The 14310-nt window shown below is 36.3% G+C and overlaps 1 protein-coding gene across 7 annotated transcripts in view; it reads right to left on the reverse strand.

Moving 5' to 3' along the window:
* LOC139936975 (CUGBP Elav-like family member 3-A) overlaps nucleotides 1-12186 on the reverse strand; it is a 45938-nt gene extending 33752 nt beyond the window's left edge. For all 7 annotated transcript variants that reach the window (XM_071931869.1, XM_071931871.1, XM_071931868.1 and 4 more), the window contains exons 1-3: nucleotides 11716-12186; nucleotides 11414-11496; nucleotides 438-486 (exon numbers count right to left, since the gene is read on the reverse strand). In XM_071931869.1, the coding sequence (XP_071787970.1) occupies nucleotides 438-486; nucleotides 11414-11496; nucleotides 11716-11986 (403 nt within the window). In that variant the 5' untranslated portion in view covers nucleotides 11987-12186. The remainder of the gene's footprint in view (nucleotides 1-437; nucleotides 487-11413; nucleotides 11497-11715) is intronic.
* Between the last annotated feature and the right edge of the window lie 2124 nt (nucleotides 12187-14310).

The raw sequence follows: 14310 nt of genomic DNA on the forward strand, positions 1-14310 counted from the left end.
TTAAAAGACACATAAATATCTTCTCTAGAATATGGAAGTTGTGACTTCCAATCCCACCCAAGGAGCCTGTGAATATGGAAGTTGTGACTTCCAATCCCACCCAAGGAGCCTGTGAATATGGAAGTTGTGACTTCCAATCCCACCCAAGGAGCCTGTGAATTTTGTCCTGCAGGAATTAAAAAGCACGGAGTAAACAAATTAAGGGTAAAATCAATTGTTATACATTTATTTGCTTTTGGCAAACTATTCAAACAATACTTTTTTTCTCCAAGATGAAAAAATGCAAATTTATGTAAGTATCAGTACTTCAGTAAAGAACAAAGTGGACAAAGAAACAAGTATGTCATGTACATGTCCTTGAAATTGAGTAGAACATGAACATATTTGACTATTTGAGGTTTTGTATAAAAACTATTGCTTTTAAATGTTACACAAACCTCCTCTACTCTCACTGTCTGCAGGCTTGACTTGCATGGGACGATTCATCTAGAAAAGAGAACAAACAAAACCAAAATATCAATCATAAACACTAGTTACTTGAATGAATCGGCACAAATCCTTGCAGGTTTGATGCATTACATGTATGTATGTACCAAGTATGTACATACATTTTTGTAATTTGCACTTAAGAAAAGGCTTTTAGAAAGAAATAATGCTTCTGGTGTTGTACATCATGTGATGTTGTACATCATGTAGCATGTCCACGCCCATGTGCAAAGATCATGTAAATTACCAACATTTTCTGCAAATGAAGGTCTGTATTATGTAGGATACACCCCACATTATTAAACAGTCTTACTAAAGAACTGTTTCACTTAAAATGCACTGAAAACATGGATAATATATTTTGTATGTGTCCAAACATTTTGGTTAAAACAATCAGGAGTACATGTAATTCTACAACGTACATGTATGAATGAGTAAAATCTTGTTCAATAATTTAGTGAGAGTCAGCATTGATCTTAAAATGTCATATCAAGTACCGCATTATAATTTCCTAGCGGGGTTCAGCCAAACATAATGGCCATGCATCTGAAAAACAGAGTCAATGAAGCTGTGAATTAATTATGCAAATCAACATGACTCACGCACTGTCATATCAATGAATGGTCAAGACATACGGTATTATAGTTCACCAATGAACACTCATGCTGAAGACAGAAACTCTGCTTCATAATGAACATATTGTGTGCGTGTATGCTGTCGTGTATAAACCCTATACATTAAGATTTCATTTCTTACAGTCATCAGATTTGCACATTTTTAAATATCAGTTTTTTAAGAGAATTGTAAAACAAATAATTTATTTGATGCCCTAAACTAGAATTGATTCAGATAAATGGAATCTAAGCACAACAAACATTCTTTTCTATTCACATATAAATGTGTACTGTATGCACTTAGAGAAATTTCACTTCCACATTATACACTAGATATGAGTTACAAGAGGCAGAAAAAATTGTTTTATCAAAAACCTTCTGCCATGTAATTACTCCTATGTATTATTTCTAAATACTCCAAAAAATACACAATGTTATTTTGTCCATCCACTTGACGATCTTATCATGTTCTCTGATTCTGAATAACATAATGTCTACTTATTATTCATATTATCTATCAAGCATAGTAATTTTCAACACCTACTAATGTGATGTATGTCACTGATCCAAAGCAATTAAACATCAAACAAAACAGAACTAATTTTAGATTTACCCATACATGTACACACCCATATACTTTATTCATCATTCTTTATGTGAATCTACAGAGATCCAGCAATAAAAATGCTTTAAGGAAAACCCTAGGTACACAATGGAGTGAAAGGTCATTGCTTCTGCTGCTCTACTGCATGATTGTGTCAATTGTTTCCATCATTGGCTTCCCTCAAGTCTAACTAAAAGATTTTTAGTCTATACCCTCGGTTTTACTGAGCTTAAAAAAACATTTTTACCCTGCCATATTTGTACACGATGTGATGCTGGATAATATATATCTCCACATGAAGAACAGCAAAAAATACTGACAGTTCTTTTTAATAACAAGTTTGTTTGTAAGATTTTTTATACAAAATGTTCTAAAGAACCTTTAAGTTACATTCATAATGTACTGTATGCATGTTAACCTTAGTAAAACAATACAGTGAACATGTTTTTGTTTTTGTTTTTTGCTCAGGCCTAACCTCAATAATATTTTCATTAGTCTACAGTATACCCATCCTGAGAAGAGGTTGCTATAATTTAGAAAATTGTTGGCATAATACATAGTGCGTCATAGACTACTCTACATGGATTCCTTCTAAAAGGCTATGCTCATGAATTTTGGTTTCTCTAGTAATGAGCAGCAGACTTTAATTATAGTACAGCCATTGAACGCATAATGAAGCACATGCTCCATTGTCTTGTTTGCTTCTACAGTCCAACCATAACCTCCACACCCTGAACTAACTACCTCCTAATGGGAAATTACACAACCAATTACCATCCTAAGATCCTGAGAAAATGACATTGAATTAATAGTGTCTTTGATCACACAACCATGTGACTGAAGGGATTAAGTATAGATAATTTCTCAAACTGAATATCATTATAATCAGTAGACATGGTAAACAAATCTAAAAAGAAATTACTTAGTTTTTGAGTCCCATCGCCTCTCCATACTGTGCAAAATGTTTGTATCCATAATGCTAGATTTTACAACGACACACAATATTTCCTTGGTGTACCATGCAAGTTTTTGTGGTAGTGACTTTAGCCACCACTCGGGTACATTTGTTATCAAGCTTTGTTGAGCTCTTTTAAAAACTCTTTGATATATATGCTAAATAAAGAAAAATAAAGTGTAAGAGCAAAACATTACAACGAACAAAAGTAATGCTTCCTTACATTCAAGAAGAAACTTGACTTCTATGGGATCCGTGGCATAGCACATGATTGGTTTGAAAGCTATCTCTCAAATTGTTCTGAATGTGTCAAAAACAATCTAGCATCATTTCAGACTTCTGGTACAAGTTCTCTTTTATCCTGCATGCAGATACTAATACACTTCTCTGGGATAAGAGCCTCCCTACCTTATTTAACAACGTCAATTTTCATTTAGTTAATGGTTGTGACTGGCTTCAGGCTTTCTCTTAAACGCACCGTACACATTTGGTAATACTCAAAATATATGTTAGTGTAATGACATAAGTTTTCAAACACATGATTGATTCAAACACTACTCTAGTGCAGCCAACAGGAACAAGCTTCCAAGTGACATCAAAAGCCCATCCATACTGAATGTATTTTACGCTAAGTTAAAGCCTACCTCTTACCCTACTCAAGCTATTTTTCTGTACTAATGCTTATTCATAAATACCTAAGACAGTGTATCCATTCTAATTAGTCGAGAGGGCATCACGTGGGGGTTTTGGGGTTGATGATATAACACCAGCAAAAAGTGTTGAAACATGGGCGTGACACACGAGCTTTGCACCTGTGCTTATAAGACAGTTTCTTCATTCCTGTTGGTCGAGAGCAACGGCTTGTGTTACCTCACGCGATACGCGCGACGCGCACAGCAATCTCCTTATAAGGAGTTGTTTATCCGAGAGCCTTACCATTTCATAGCTTGCGGGGTGTTGTGTTGAAAGAAATCATTGAACAATTATAATTTTTGCAATTATTTTACTTTTTGACCAAAAAGTGTTGATGTTTTTTGACTGAAAATTTATGAATGGGAATCAAAGTGTATTGAATCGGTTTTCAACTAGTGGTTTAAAGGAACACGTTGCCTTGGATCGGACGAGTTGGTCAAAACAAAAGCGTTTGTAACCGTTTTTTATAAAATGCATATGGTTGGAAAGATGTTTTAAAAGTAGAATACAATGATCCACACAAGTTTGCCTCGAAATTGCGTGGTTTTCCTTCTACTGTGCGAACTAACATGGTCGGCCATTTATGGGAGTCAAAATTTTGACCCCCATAAATGGCCGACGTGTTAGTCGACAAGGTTAAAGGAAAACCACGCAATTTCGAGGCATGTTTGTGTGGATCATTGTATTCTACTTTTACAACATCTTTCTACCCATATGCATTTTATAAAAAACGGTTACAAACGCTTTTCAAAGACCAACTCGACTGATCCAAGGCAACGTGTTCCTTTAAACCCGCCGAGGCCTGGTTCTTGATAATTTACCTCGACTTTGTCTCAGTAAAATTATCAAGAACCAGGCCTCTGTGGGTTTAAACCACTTGTTGAAAACCTCTTCACCACACATTGATTCCCTTATTAATAAATACCTTGAACGGTTTCAAGTCTCTGATTGGTCAAAACCCGGTCACGTGGAGGGTGTATTAATGGTTGGTATAAAGACCAGCTTTGGAAAATAGCGATTAAGTGGCCCCTAAATCAGTATTGGTGTGCATTGCACTGTATCGCATGCTTATTTATATTCATGTTAGTTTCATTGCAACTTCGCACACTTGCGCGTACGCGCTGAAAATGTATCAATTTTGAGGTAACAGGTGCGCACGTATAAACTAACTTGTCCATATATGGTCTTGTTTACAGCGACATCCTACATGGACGCTGAGATCGTTATCTTAACACGTGACGCAGTTTAAAGCAATCGCACAACATCGGTAAACAGTATTGTCTAAAGGCCCACACTTCGTGTATCACAACTTATACAAAAATAACAAACCTGTGAAAATTTAGGTTTAATCGGTCATCGAGTCGGGAGAAAATAACGGGAAAATCCAGCCCTTGTTTCCGCACGTTCTGTTCAGAAAGTGTTCAATGGCTTTAAAGAGGAAGCCGGCGCCTAAACGATGAACAAAAAGGTTTTTCACCCCGCGCGACCAAAACAAACGTCTGCGTAAGTTTCGTGATTGGGGCATAGATATGGAATTAAAATAATATATATTGTATTCTATATCTATGGATCAGGGTGGGCACAAATTCTTAATTTTTTTCAAGTAACCTGACCTGAGGTTTTTCTTTGTGTGTTTTTTTATTTATTTTTTACTTTATATATGTTGTTAATTAGTATTACATTTTCAACAAAATGTAATTTCTTTCAAGGTCATAAATTAAGTTAAACTAAAATAATAGACAAAACAAAATCTCCCCAACGCAAAACTCCATAAAGTTGGGACCACAATGGTCCTGGAAGTTCAAATACACGCGAGACTTGCACACTCTTATGAATACTGAATATTTTCAGTAAAAAAAAAGCTTTTGACAAGCTGGCTGCAGTGCATACTGTACACAGCTTTATCAACTCCATCATGCCCATGGCTCCATCGTTTAGGGATGGAATGCACAGAACTGACAAAACTAGTGAAAGTCTACTTGTATGTGTACATCTACATAAAAACAATCTCATTCCCATTGAGATGGTTTGCTTTTAAGTTCTGAATAATTCTTGTACTTGACCTGATTGCAACTAATTTTATTGTAATATTAAAAAAATACTCATTAGGCATAATTGTGAACTTCTAAACAGGTTCAAAGATGTAAGAGTTTAAAGTGCAGAATCAAATTTTTTCTTTCAATAAAAACAATTCAGGGGGAAAAAACATTTAAGCAAATGTATCCTTGCCATGCTCTTAAACTAGTTGATACACTGTGCATTCAGTTCTTGATAACACTGTGTGCAATCTCCTACAAATATAATGTAGTTGAACTTTAGGTTTTCATCCAAGGTGAAAAAGGAAATCGGTCTGTAACCATGGTATTGCCCTTTTCACAAACGTGTTGTATGTTAATTGTTATCAGTATACCTTTACTGCTACAGTGTTTTCATTTTTTCCTCTATAATTTTAAAAAGGTTTAAATCAAGGAGTGTGTGTACTGTTAAATGCGTTTCCTGAAGGTTGACCTTGTATTGACCCATTTGATATCAGTAAAGAGAGAGTTTACCATATTTGGTCATTCTTTTTCTTGGTGGAGGTCTTATCAAAAATTGTACATGTGTACCGTACCTCTTGCCAATCCAAGTCTGCAACCAATCAAAAAGATAATATACGTACTTGGTTCATAAAACCTCTTATACTTTACATTCTTGTGACTCAACATTTCATTGTTGAGGTTCTATACACGTTTACGTCACATTTCTGCGTGTTGGTATTAAGTGCTGACTATAAATATAAAAAATGTTTGTAATATAATTATTTTTCAAAGAAAAAGCTCAACAGTGATAGCACACATTATTAAGTCAAATCCAATTTGACATGACATTGTTTGATCCCGCGACACTTGCAAGCTTAAAAATTACAGTACATGTACTAGCAACAAAATTATTGCAATCTTTCTGTTGGCTAAAGTTGAATGAAGCTTTATGTTGTTATTCAACATTCAGAATCAGATGCATACATTAGGCCCTTTCATCACATAAAATTGGTCTGATTTTCGTTGGCTTTTAAACTAGCACTGTCTTTTAATTAGGTTAGGTTAGGTTTTGTGTGCTACCACTACCACATACTTGTCTGAGTTGTCTCGTTTTGGGGAGGAAGGGTCTCCCTATAGGAAGGAAGAGAAGGAGCTCGAAGGACCCGCAAAACCGCAGAGTAACAAAAGAATACCCCGACAATGCCCCTGTCTGACCAGTGGAAAAAGATAGGAGACCTCAAGCTGGACGGCCGATTAACAAGCAGGATTAGATCTCTTTGTACAGTAGGTGTGGTACCGCCAGACTACGCCGTTGCCTTCGTGTAAAGTTGAATCATTGGAGACAAGAATTGTGAATATACACGTTTTCATTTACCGTTTGGGGTGTTTTACAGAAACATCATGGCATATTTTTACATTTTTTGTGACTCTCCAGTCACTAGTGGTGGTTCAAAATTTGGGTATTAGCACACGAGGGTGGTTGGTATTCAATTGTGTTTTTCGATTTGGTGGGCACCATACGACATACGACACCATAGTTGAGTGAAGAACCAAGTGCGCATGCGCAAACTCGCATACGCCAGGTCGCCCTTTGTCTGTATAAGGTATGTGGGTGATTACGAGGTGTCATTAAATGACCGCGGTACTGAGTTCTGGGTTTGACTTTTGAAGTCCCTTCGTTCGAGCTCCTTCTCTTCCTTACTCCATGGTAAAAAATACACAAATGCCCCGCTGAGATTAATCTCTCTTTTTTTTAAGCCATAATGACATTTACATTTGTCATGGGGGTCCAAAAAGGCTTTTGCAGGATCTTAAGACCAGTCCACAAACCAAGTACAGAGTTGATACATCTAGTCCTTTTGGAGTAATTGCTCTGCAACATTTTTGTGTTTTAGCCATAATGGGCTTAATATTTAACTGAGGGGGTCAAAAAAACAATAGGCTTCTGGGGGATCCTCAAACCATGTCCTAGTCCTATACGGAGTTATAGCTTGGATAACATTTCTTCTGTTTTAACCATAATGACCTTGTATGGGGGTCCAACAACAACATTAGGCTTCTGGGGGATCCCTATACTAGGCCAATCCACAAACCAAGTTTGGAGTTGGTACAGACAAGAAATTAGATTATTAAAATATCACGCCTGTTATGTGCCAATCTGTTAACTGAATGTTGTTATAGTTGCCAATGTTGAAAACATGCATGTCCTTTTAAATTGCTTTAAAACAAACATTATTCAAAAAGGGTTGAAGTGCTGATCTTAGTGGGCTCAGTCATATTTGAGTCTAAGTGGGTCAAACTACATTTGCCTGTTGAAAGATTATTTCTATAAGGTCACAAAAAAAGGTTATGAACCTTGGGTTTTTCCTCCATGCTTGAGCCATAGAGAAAGGAGGGGACAAAGGGCAACCTCTTGTGCCAGAGTAAACAATGGCACATGCAAGGTCTTTGTGCAAGCTGTATCACTTGGCAGCTTTAACAGCTGGCTAACAAAGACCATCCAAAGACCAAGTTTTTGGGGCTACCTACCTCACCAAGCTTGAATAGGCAATTCAAACTGTCAAAATAGTCATGGTCCACATGCACTCGTCTACAGTGTCATATCACTAATAAATATTATAAGGGTTGAAATCAAGCATACAGAGATTTATTAGGCCTTTTGCACCAGGGTTAGAAAGTATTCCAGGTATTTTGCATTAAACATCCAGGGAATTTTTGCAGCTGTTTTGTCTAATGTACATTGTGATATATTTTGTTTTACAATTACAGGATCCGATCATCATACTTTGATCTGATTTACATTGTTTGTTTCCCCTGGGGAAAATCAGCAACATTCTTAACAAGGAACTTAATTCTGGTTTCAATTATACATTGTATGCTTTAATTTTCTTTCCTAAGATGTTTCTATTTTAATTGTTAACTTTGTACATATATCAGATTGTTTTTATATAGGCTATATGAATATTTCTAATTGTTTTTTATCCTTTCCTGTAATTGGCAGCTTGTCCGCTGTTTGTTTGGTCAATAAATATAATATACTTATTCTGTGCTGGTAAATTGTTATGCCTGTTTCAGTAAACCCCTATATATTTATATAATAATAAAATATAAAAAAATAAAAAATGATATTAAAAAAAATTAAAAAATTAAAAATCAACCACAATCTGCAAACATAAAGCTTTGTTAGTAGCAAACTATCACTATCAGATGTTTTGACATCGTGACAGGTCATCGCCAGGAGAAAGTACAGCAATGTCTTAAACTAAAAACTGTGCTCCATAGGCCTACTTGAAGGGATTTAAAAGTTATCACAAAGCAGAGAACACTGTATTCTGTGGCAAGATCCCATCTGCTATCTTAAATACATTAGGACAAAGAAAAGACAATCCCTTGTTCCATGTAGCCAAAATGTCTTTAAAGGCAGATGTGAACATTGATTTATTGATTAATGCATACAAGGACTGGTGTCATTTAACTCATGTCATAAAAGCATAACAGCTCCTCAAGTTGCTAATTAGAATGTTAAATGTGTACCTGAGCTAAACGAGTCCCATTTACAACTACCTAATAAACCTGAACAGAACCAAAGCTGAAACTACCAGAACCATTCATCCAGACAAATAACTCCTTCTTAAATAGCATACTAAGGTAGCCCTGGCGGCCTTACACTTTCGTATTGTACTACAGTGACGTCCTGGACATCAGGGTACATTTCTGGGGCGGAAAATTTTCACAGCTTCATAACCCAAATCTTACCTGCAACAAGCCACTAATTTCAACAGATTCACACTCCATGGCAGCATATATTTTTCTGCGGTGGGTTTTGATTGTCATATATTCTTCACGAATCCGTCATTTTCATGAAATAATGCAGCTCCCAACGTTAAGAAATTCTCATTTTTGTTCGTTGTCTCACAGTCTGCTGTGTGTACGCAAGACGCCCAAATATTGCGTTGCGTTTGCGTGTTAACGTAGGCAGTCAAGATATTGGCCAAGAATTCATGCGTCTTGCACGCGAATGTATAAGCGTACGCACGGCAACAGACAACACTGTGAGAAAACGATCAAAACAGGAATTTTTAATGTTGCATCATTTCACGAAAATTACGGATTTGTAAGGAATATTATGAGGACCAAAACCCATCGCAGAAAAATGTATGCCGCCATAGAATGTGATTCTGTTGAAATTAATGGCTTGTTGCAAGTAAGATTTGAGTTATGAAGCTTTGAAAATTTTCCGCTCCAGAAACGGGCCTAAATAGTTAGTTCTATAATAGGACTAAGGTAGAAACATTGAATTAAAGACCCCCTAACAACAATATACAGGCACTGGCATGCAACTTCACCAAAAGAGAAGAATTAAATTACAAAATTTAAATGATTTTGAATTGTTTTTTGGGGTTTTTTTTAATGGTAAAGCCGAGACTAAAAAAATACCCCCTTTTTAGCTTGTGCCTCATTCACTAATTAATTACCTTTTTCCACCTCTACCCATCCTTGATATGTCCTTTGTGTTTCCATCTTCTTGTGGGAAAGCCAGTCCCTTCCCTTATAACCCATGGTTTTTAAACAAAGATTATTGCTATAATAATGGCTTTTAACTGATTAAAGCATTTAAATTAACTAGTTTTTTAAATATATCTGTATCCACCAAAAATGTTTAACATGTGTATGACATGCAGGCTGCTTATAATATTGGAAACAATTTTTGAGCTGAAGATAGTCAATTATTTTTGTTAAATGGATAAGAAAAAAGCGGTAATTTGGGGTAATTTGAGGGTGAATTAAATATTTGTTAAACAACTGGTTTACATATTCTTTAGATTTTGAAACACTATTGGCTGAATTCAGGTACTTAAATACATTTACAACCTTTGAAAAAACGTCAGCATGATTGATGCAATTTGGTAACCCTTTATTGACTTTCCAGTCAAAATACCTACCAAGTCCACATTGTTTGATGAAATCTGGACAGGCTGGTACATGAAGAGCTTTTTTTTGTTGCTAGGAATCAAAAACCTAAGGCTGTATATAGTTACTTAAATCTCATCCTAGTTTGTAAATTTAATCTTGTTCAAAAGTGTGAAAATTTACAAAATTTACAAAATCAACCATTTTCAAAAATTAGGCCTACATATTCTACTATGGGGAAATGCAAAAAGTTGATTTCTTAAGTTAGTTGTTGTTTTTTTTCAGAAAAAATGACTTGATGAAAACTATTTAATTTCAACAATCATTGTAACTTCTGGCTGATCCTTAAAACAAAATGATTTATGTCTGTTAGTTTTTATAACGCATTTCAGACTTAATTTGTCTCATTGGCAGCAATTAAAAAGCAGAGTAACAAAATTGAACCAACATCACACCCCTACTTTTTTTTTGTTAATCTGAAGGAAGAAACTTATCAAAGAAGCATACTTGCACTTATTAACAAAATGCTCTACTGAAACTGTTCAATTATAAAGACAACAAATCTTAGTATTCTTTATTAAGAGAATGACAAAGACAAAGTGCACATTTGTGGTTGAAATGAAAAGAATAATGGCACAGCAATTCCCAAAAATAAAAAAACAAACACAAAAATGAAAAATAAAAATTCTCTCAAGTTTACCAACAACTTGTACATTTTAATCTTGTACATTTTATTTACATGTAGTGCACAACTTGTCACAAGCTACCCATACTTAGAACATCAAACATCAAAACACGAGGGTGCTAACATAACACGAAAGCGTAGTATAGTAATTATCCAACTATGGTTTGACTGTGAGCCAGCAGTAACGGGGAGTCAGTGGTGAACCCATGAACGACTTTCAAGCTCTAACACAAAGTTCACAAAAACAAACAATAGAAAATACAACACAAACAATGACATGCCAGCCAGTCGATGGCACGCGACTACGATAAAGGGAACAAAGCACCGTGAATTATGAATGAAATTTGGCAAAGCTGTAGCCCTCGTGGCCATATAATTCTGTTCATGTGGTGAGAACTGGTTTATTACGAAGATATGATGTATTCAAGATTTTAAGCATTTACATACCCCGGGTAGTGTTTTCTGTCCGTGTAGTGCTGTCTGTGCACGAATGGCGCTTTCACGATCACAATATGTCAAAAAGGCACAGCCTGAGTCAAAATTGAGATACAGATAGTTTTAAATTAACGACACATTCCACTTTCACTACGCTGTAAAGAAATTGGTTGTTGCAATTATATTACATTGTGTTTTTGTAATTAATACGTTGGTGACAGCATGTAGCTCCCAACATAATTATAACATTCACATAAAAATCATGAAAGATGCAATCCTGAAAACGTAGCCAGCTGATGACTAGCTAACCATACCTTTGTGCATGCCGGTATAGCGATCCTTCAGAATTGTTAGCTCATAAATACGACCGTGCTCTTCGAAGATGGGCCGAATTTCTTTTTCTTCCAAATTCCTTGGAATCTGACCAACGAAAAGCTTGATGGCATCATGATCTTTCATTGGAATGGTTTGTGGTGGACTTGGCATGCAAGATTTTAGTGGCTGTTGTTGCTGTTGTTGAGCCGGCATTTGATGGGGAATGGTTTCCTGACCGGTGCTTACTTGCGTCGCTGCCATGATCGTCATTGTACCGTCAGCTAGCTAGAGTGAAGGCTTGACTGTGTACTTAATGGGTTAATGTTATGAGATGCGAGTGTGTAGTGAAGGAGCGTACGTACTATGACAGTTGAGAGGCAGAGATACGCACACACACGGCAAGCAATGGACTGCTGGTTTATTATGAGCAGCCAGCGAACAGCCGGTCGATATGATGTCAAACACACGGTTCAATGAGCACAGTCTCCCAAGTATCGGTGATGCCGCCGCGTACTGCCTGTATACCTCAAGTCATTGAGCAAGCTAGCTCCCTGTAGAATAATATTATGTGAACTCGGCACGCGTACAGCTAAGACAACAAACCTAGCCAATCATAGAAAATGTACAGACCGTTATGCATAAATAATGCCGTATAAAAAGGAGTGAGAATTTAGCCAGTAATCAGCTAGCCCGCAGAGAGTGGTTGTGATGAGAAGCTAGATTTAAAGTATAGCTTTCGTTTGAAAAAAAGTGTTGTTTTTTATTTTTTATAGCAAACCAGAAATTTGGGATTTATGTGATCAAATTTTATTTACCAAAGAAAATTTTAATAAATTGAACGTCACACATTTAGAAAAAGAATGACTTACAAGAGACTTGATATAGCTGTTATAGGCCTACAATCCAACAAAAAAAACCAGCAAATAGTAATACAAATATGCATTATATTTATTTAAATTGATCTAAAAACATCTACAAATTTTGCTTCAAATGATTTATTAAATCTTCAATAGTTTCTTGACAAAAGGTTAGATGCTGTTTTTCCTATAATCATTAATACTTTTTATCTTCCAGTACGCGCTAATCCACCAATCAGATGCTCGAACTACTATAGGGGGATAAAAACATATATACTACTTCCTCTGTTTTATGTCCTACTTCCTCTGTTTTTATTACACAGTGAGTATTGTGACTGAATGTCAATGCGTAACGCACCATATACAGACAGTGCAAAAATTAAATTCTAAACTTTGTGCGCTTCGTCGCAAAATAACGTCCTGAAATTTGAAACTTTGCGCGTTGACGTACGTGAAACTGGAAGATAAATTCGTTAAAAAATATAGCACGTCTGCGTCCCATATCCACCTTCGCCTTCGTCCTCGTTGGATATGGGACGCAGAAGCGCTATATTTTTCCGTATTCCACTCGCATTTGTGTGATAACTTATGTTTTGATCAGAACAAGGTTACCAGCCCCAAAACCATGTCATACTAGCGATTGCTTGTTTTGCTTAGCATAACAAATTTCTTCCAGTCTCACTTGCAACGTGCAAAATTTAAAACTTCAGAGCGTTAGTTCAGATTTAGAATGTAATTTTTGCACTGTCCGTATACGGAGCGTGACAAAATGACATTTCACAATACGCACTGTGTAATAAAAACAGAGGAAGTAGGATATAAAACAGAGGTCGTAGCATATATGTTTTTATCCCCCTAGTAGTTCGAGCTTCTGATTGGTGGATTAGCGCGTACTGGAAGATAATATAAGTTATCACACAAGCGCGAGTGGAATGCGGAAAAAATATAGCGCTTCTGCATCCCATATCCAATGAGGCCGAAGGGCGAGTTGGATATGGGACGCATGCCAGACGCGCTATATTTTCCGTATTTCCACGAGCGTGTGTGTGATAATGTATTTATCTTCAAGCAAACTTGCTGCGTGACCATAGAACACACAAGACGCAGGTAGTGATATTAGCTGTGCAGTATAGGTTTTTATCACCTCTCCATTCTGCGAATCTGATTGGAGGATTAGTGAACCTACTGCCATCATTGTGAGCGTGGCACAGTCGCCGCGTGTGTTGTGCGTGCAAGGGGTCAAAAGGTTTAGTGTATAGACGATGTGACCTGTGACATCACATGTTTACAAAGCCACAGAGCCTGGAATCCTGCAGGCACGATTTGTACACATAATAATATCTTATATTTAAAGGAAATTGCACTGTCTAAATCCTATCAACTTTCGATATGAAAGAGGCACACCTCAAAACTTGTCTAGCTTTTACTCCATAATACTTGGATTTATATAGAAATTTTAACTCAAAATGTCAACTTTCCCATATGTTCCCATATGACCTGTGCAGTATCTTGCCTGTCAGAATACCCAAAGAACGCACAAGGTCACACTTGTAGTAAACAAAGTTCACATGGTCTAATTTGGTACTCATGATTTTAACACGCACTCACTAAATTATTCCTATTAAAGTTATCATCCGGGTTTTATTATTCTTTTGCTTATTAAAAAAAACATGTAGTTGAATTGGTAAATAAAGTTTGGCATCTTCAAACAAAGAATGTGTGCGCAAACAGGGAAAA

Source organism: Asterias amurensis, chromosome 5 (genome assembly GCF_032118995.1).
Source record: "Asterias amurensis chromosome 5, ASM3211899v1".
Taxonomy (NCBI): domain Eukaryota; kingdom Metazoa; phylum Echinodermata; class Asteroidea; order Forcipulatida; family Asteriidae; genus Asterias; species Asterias amurensis.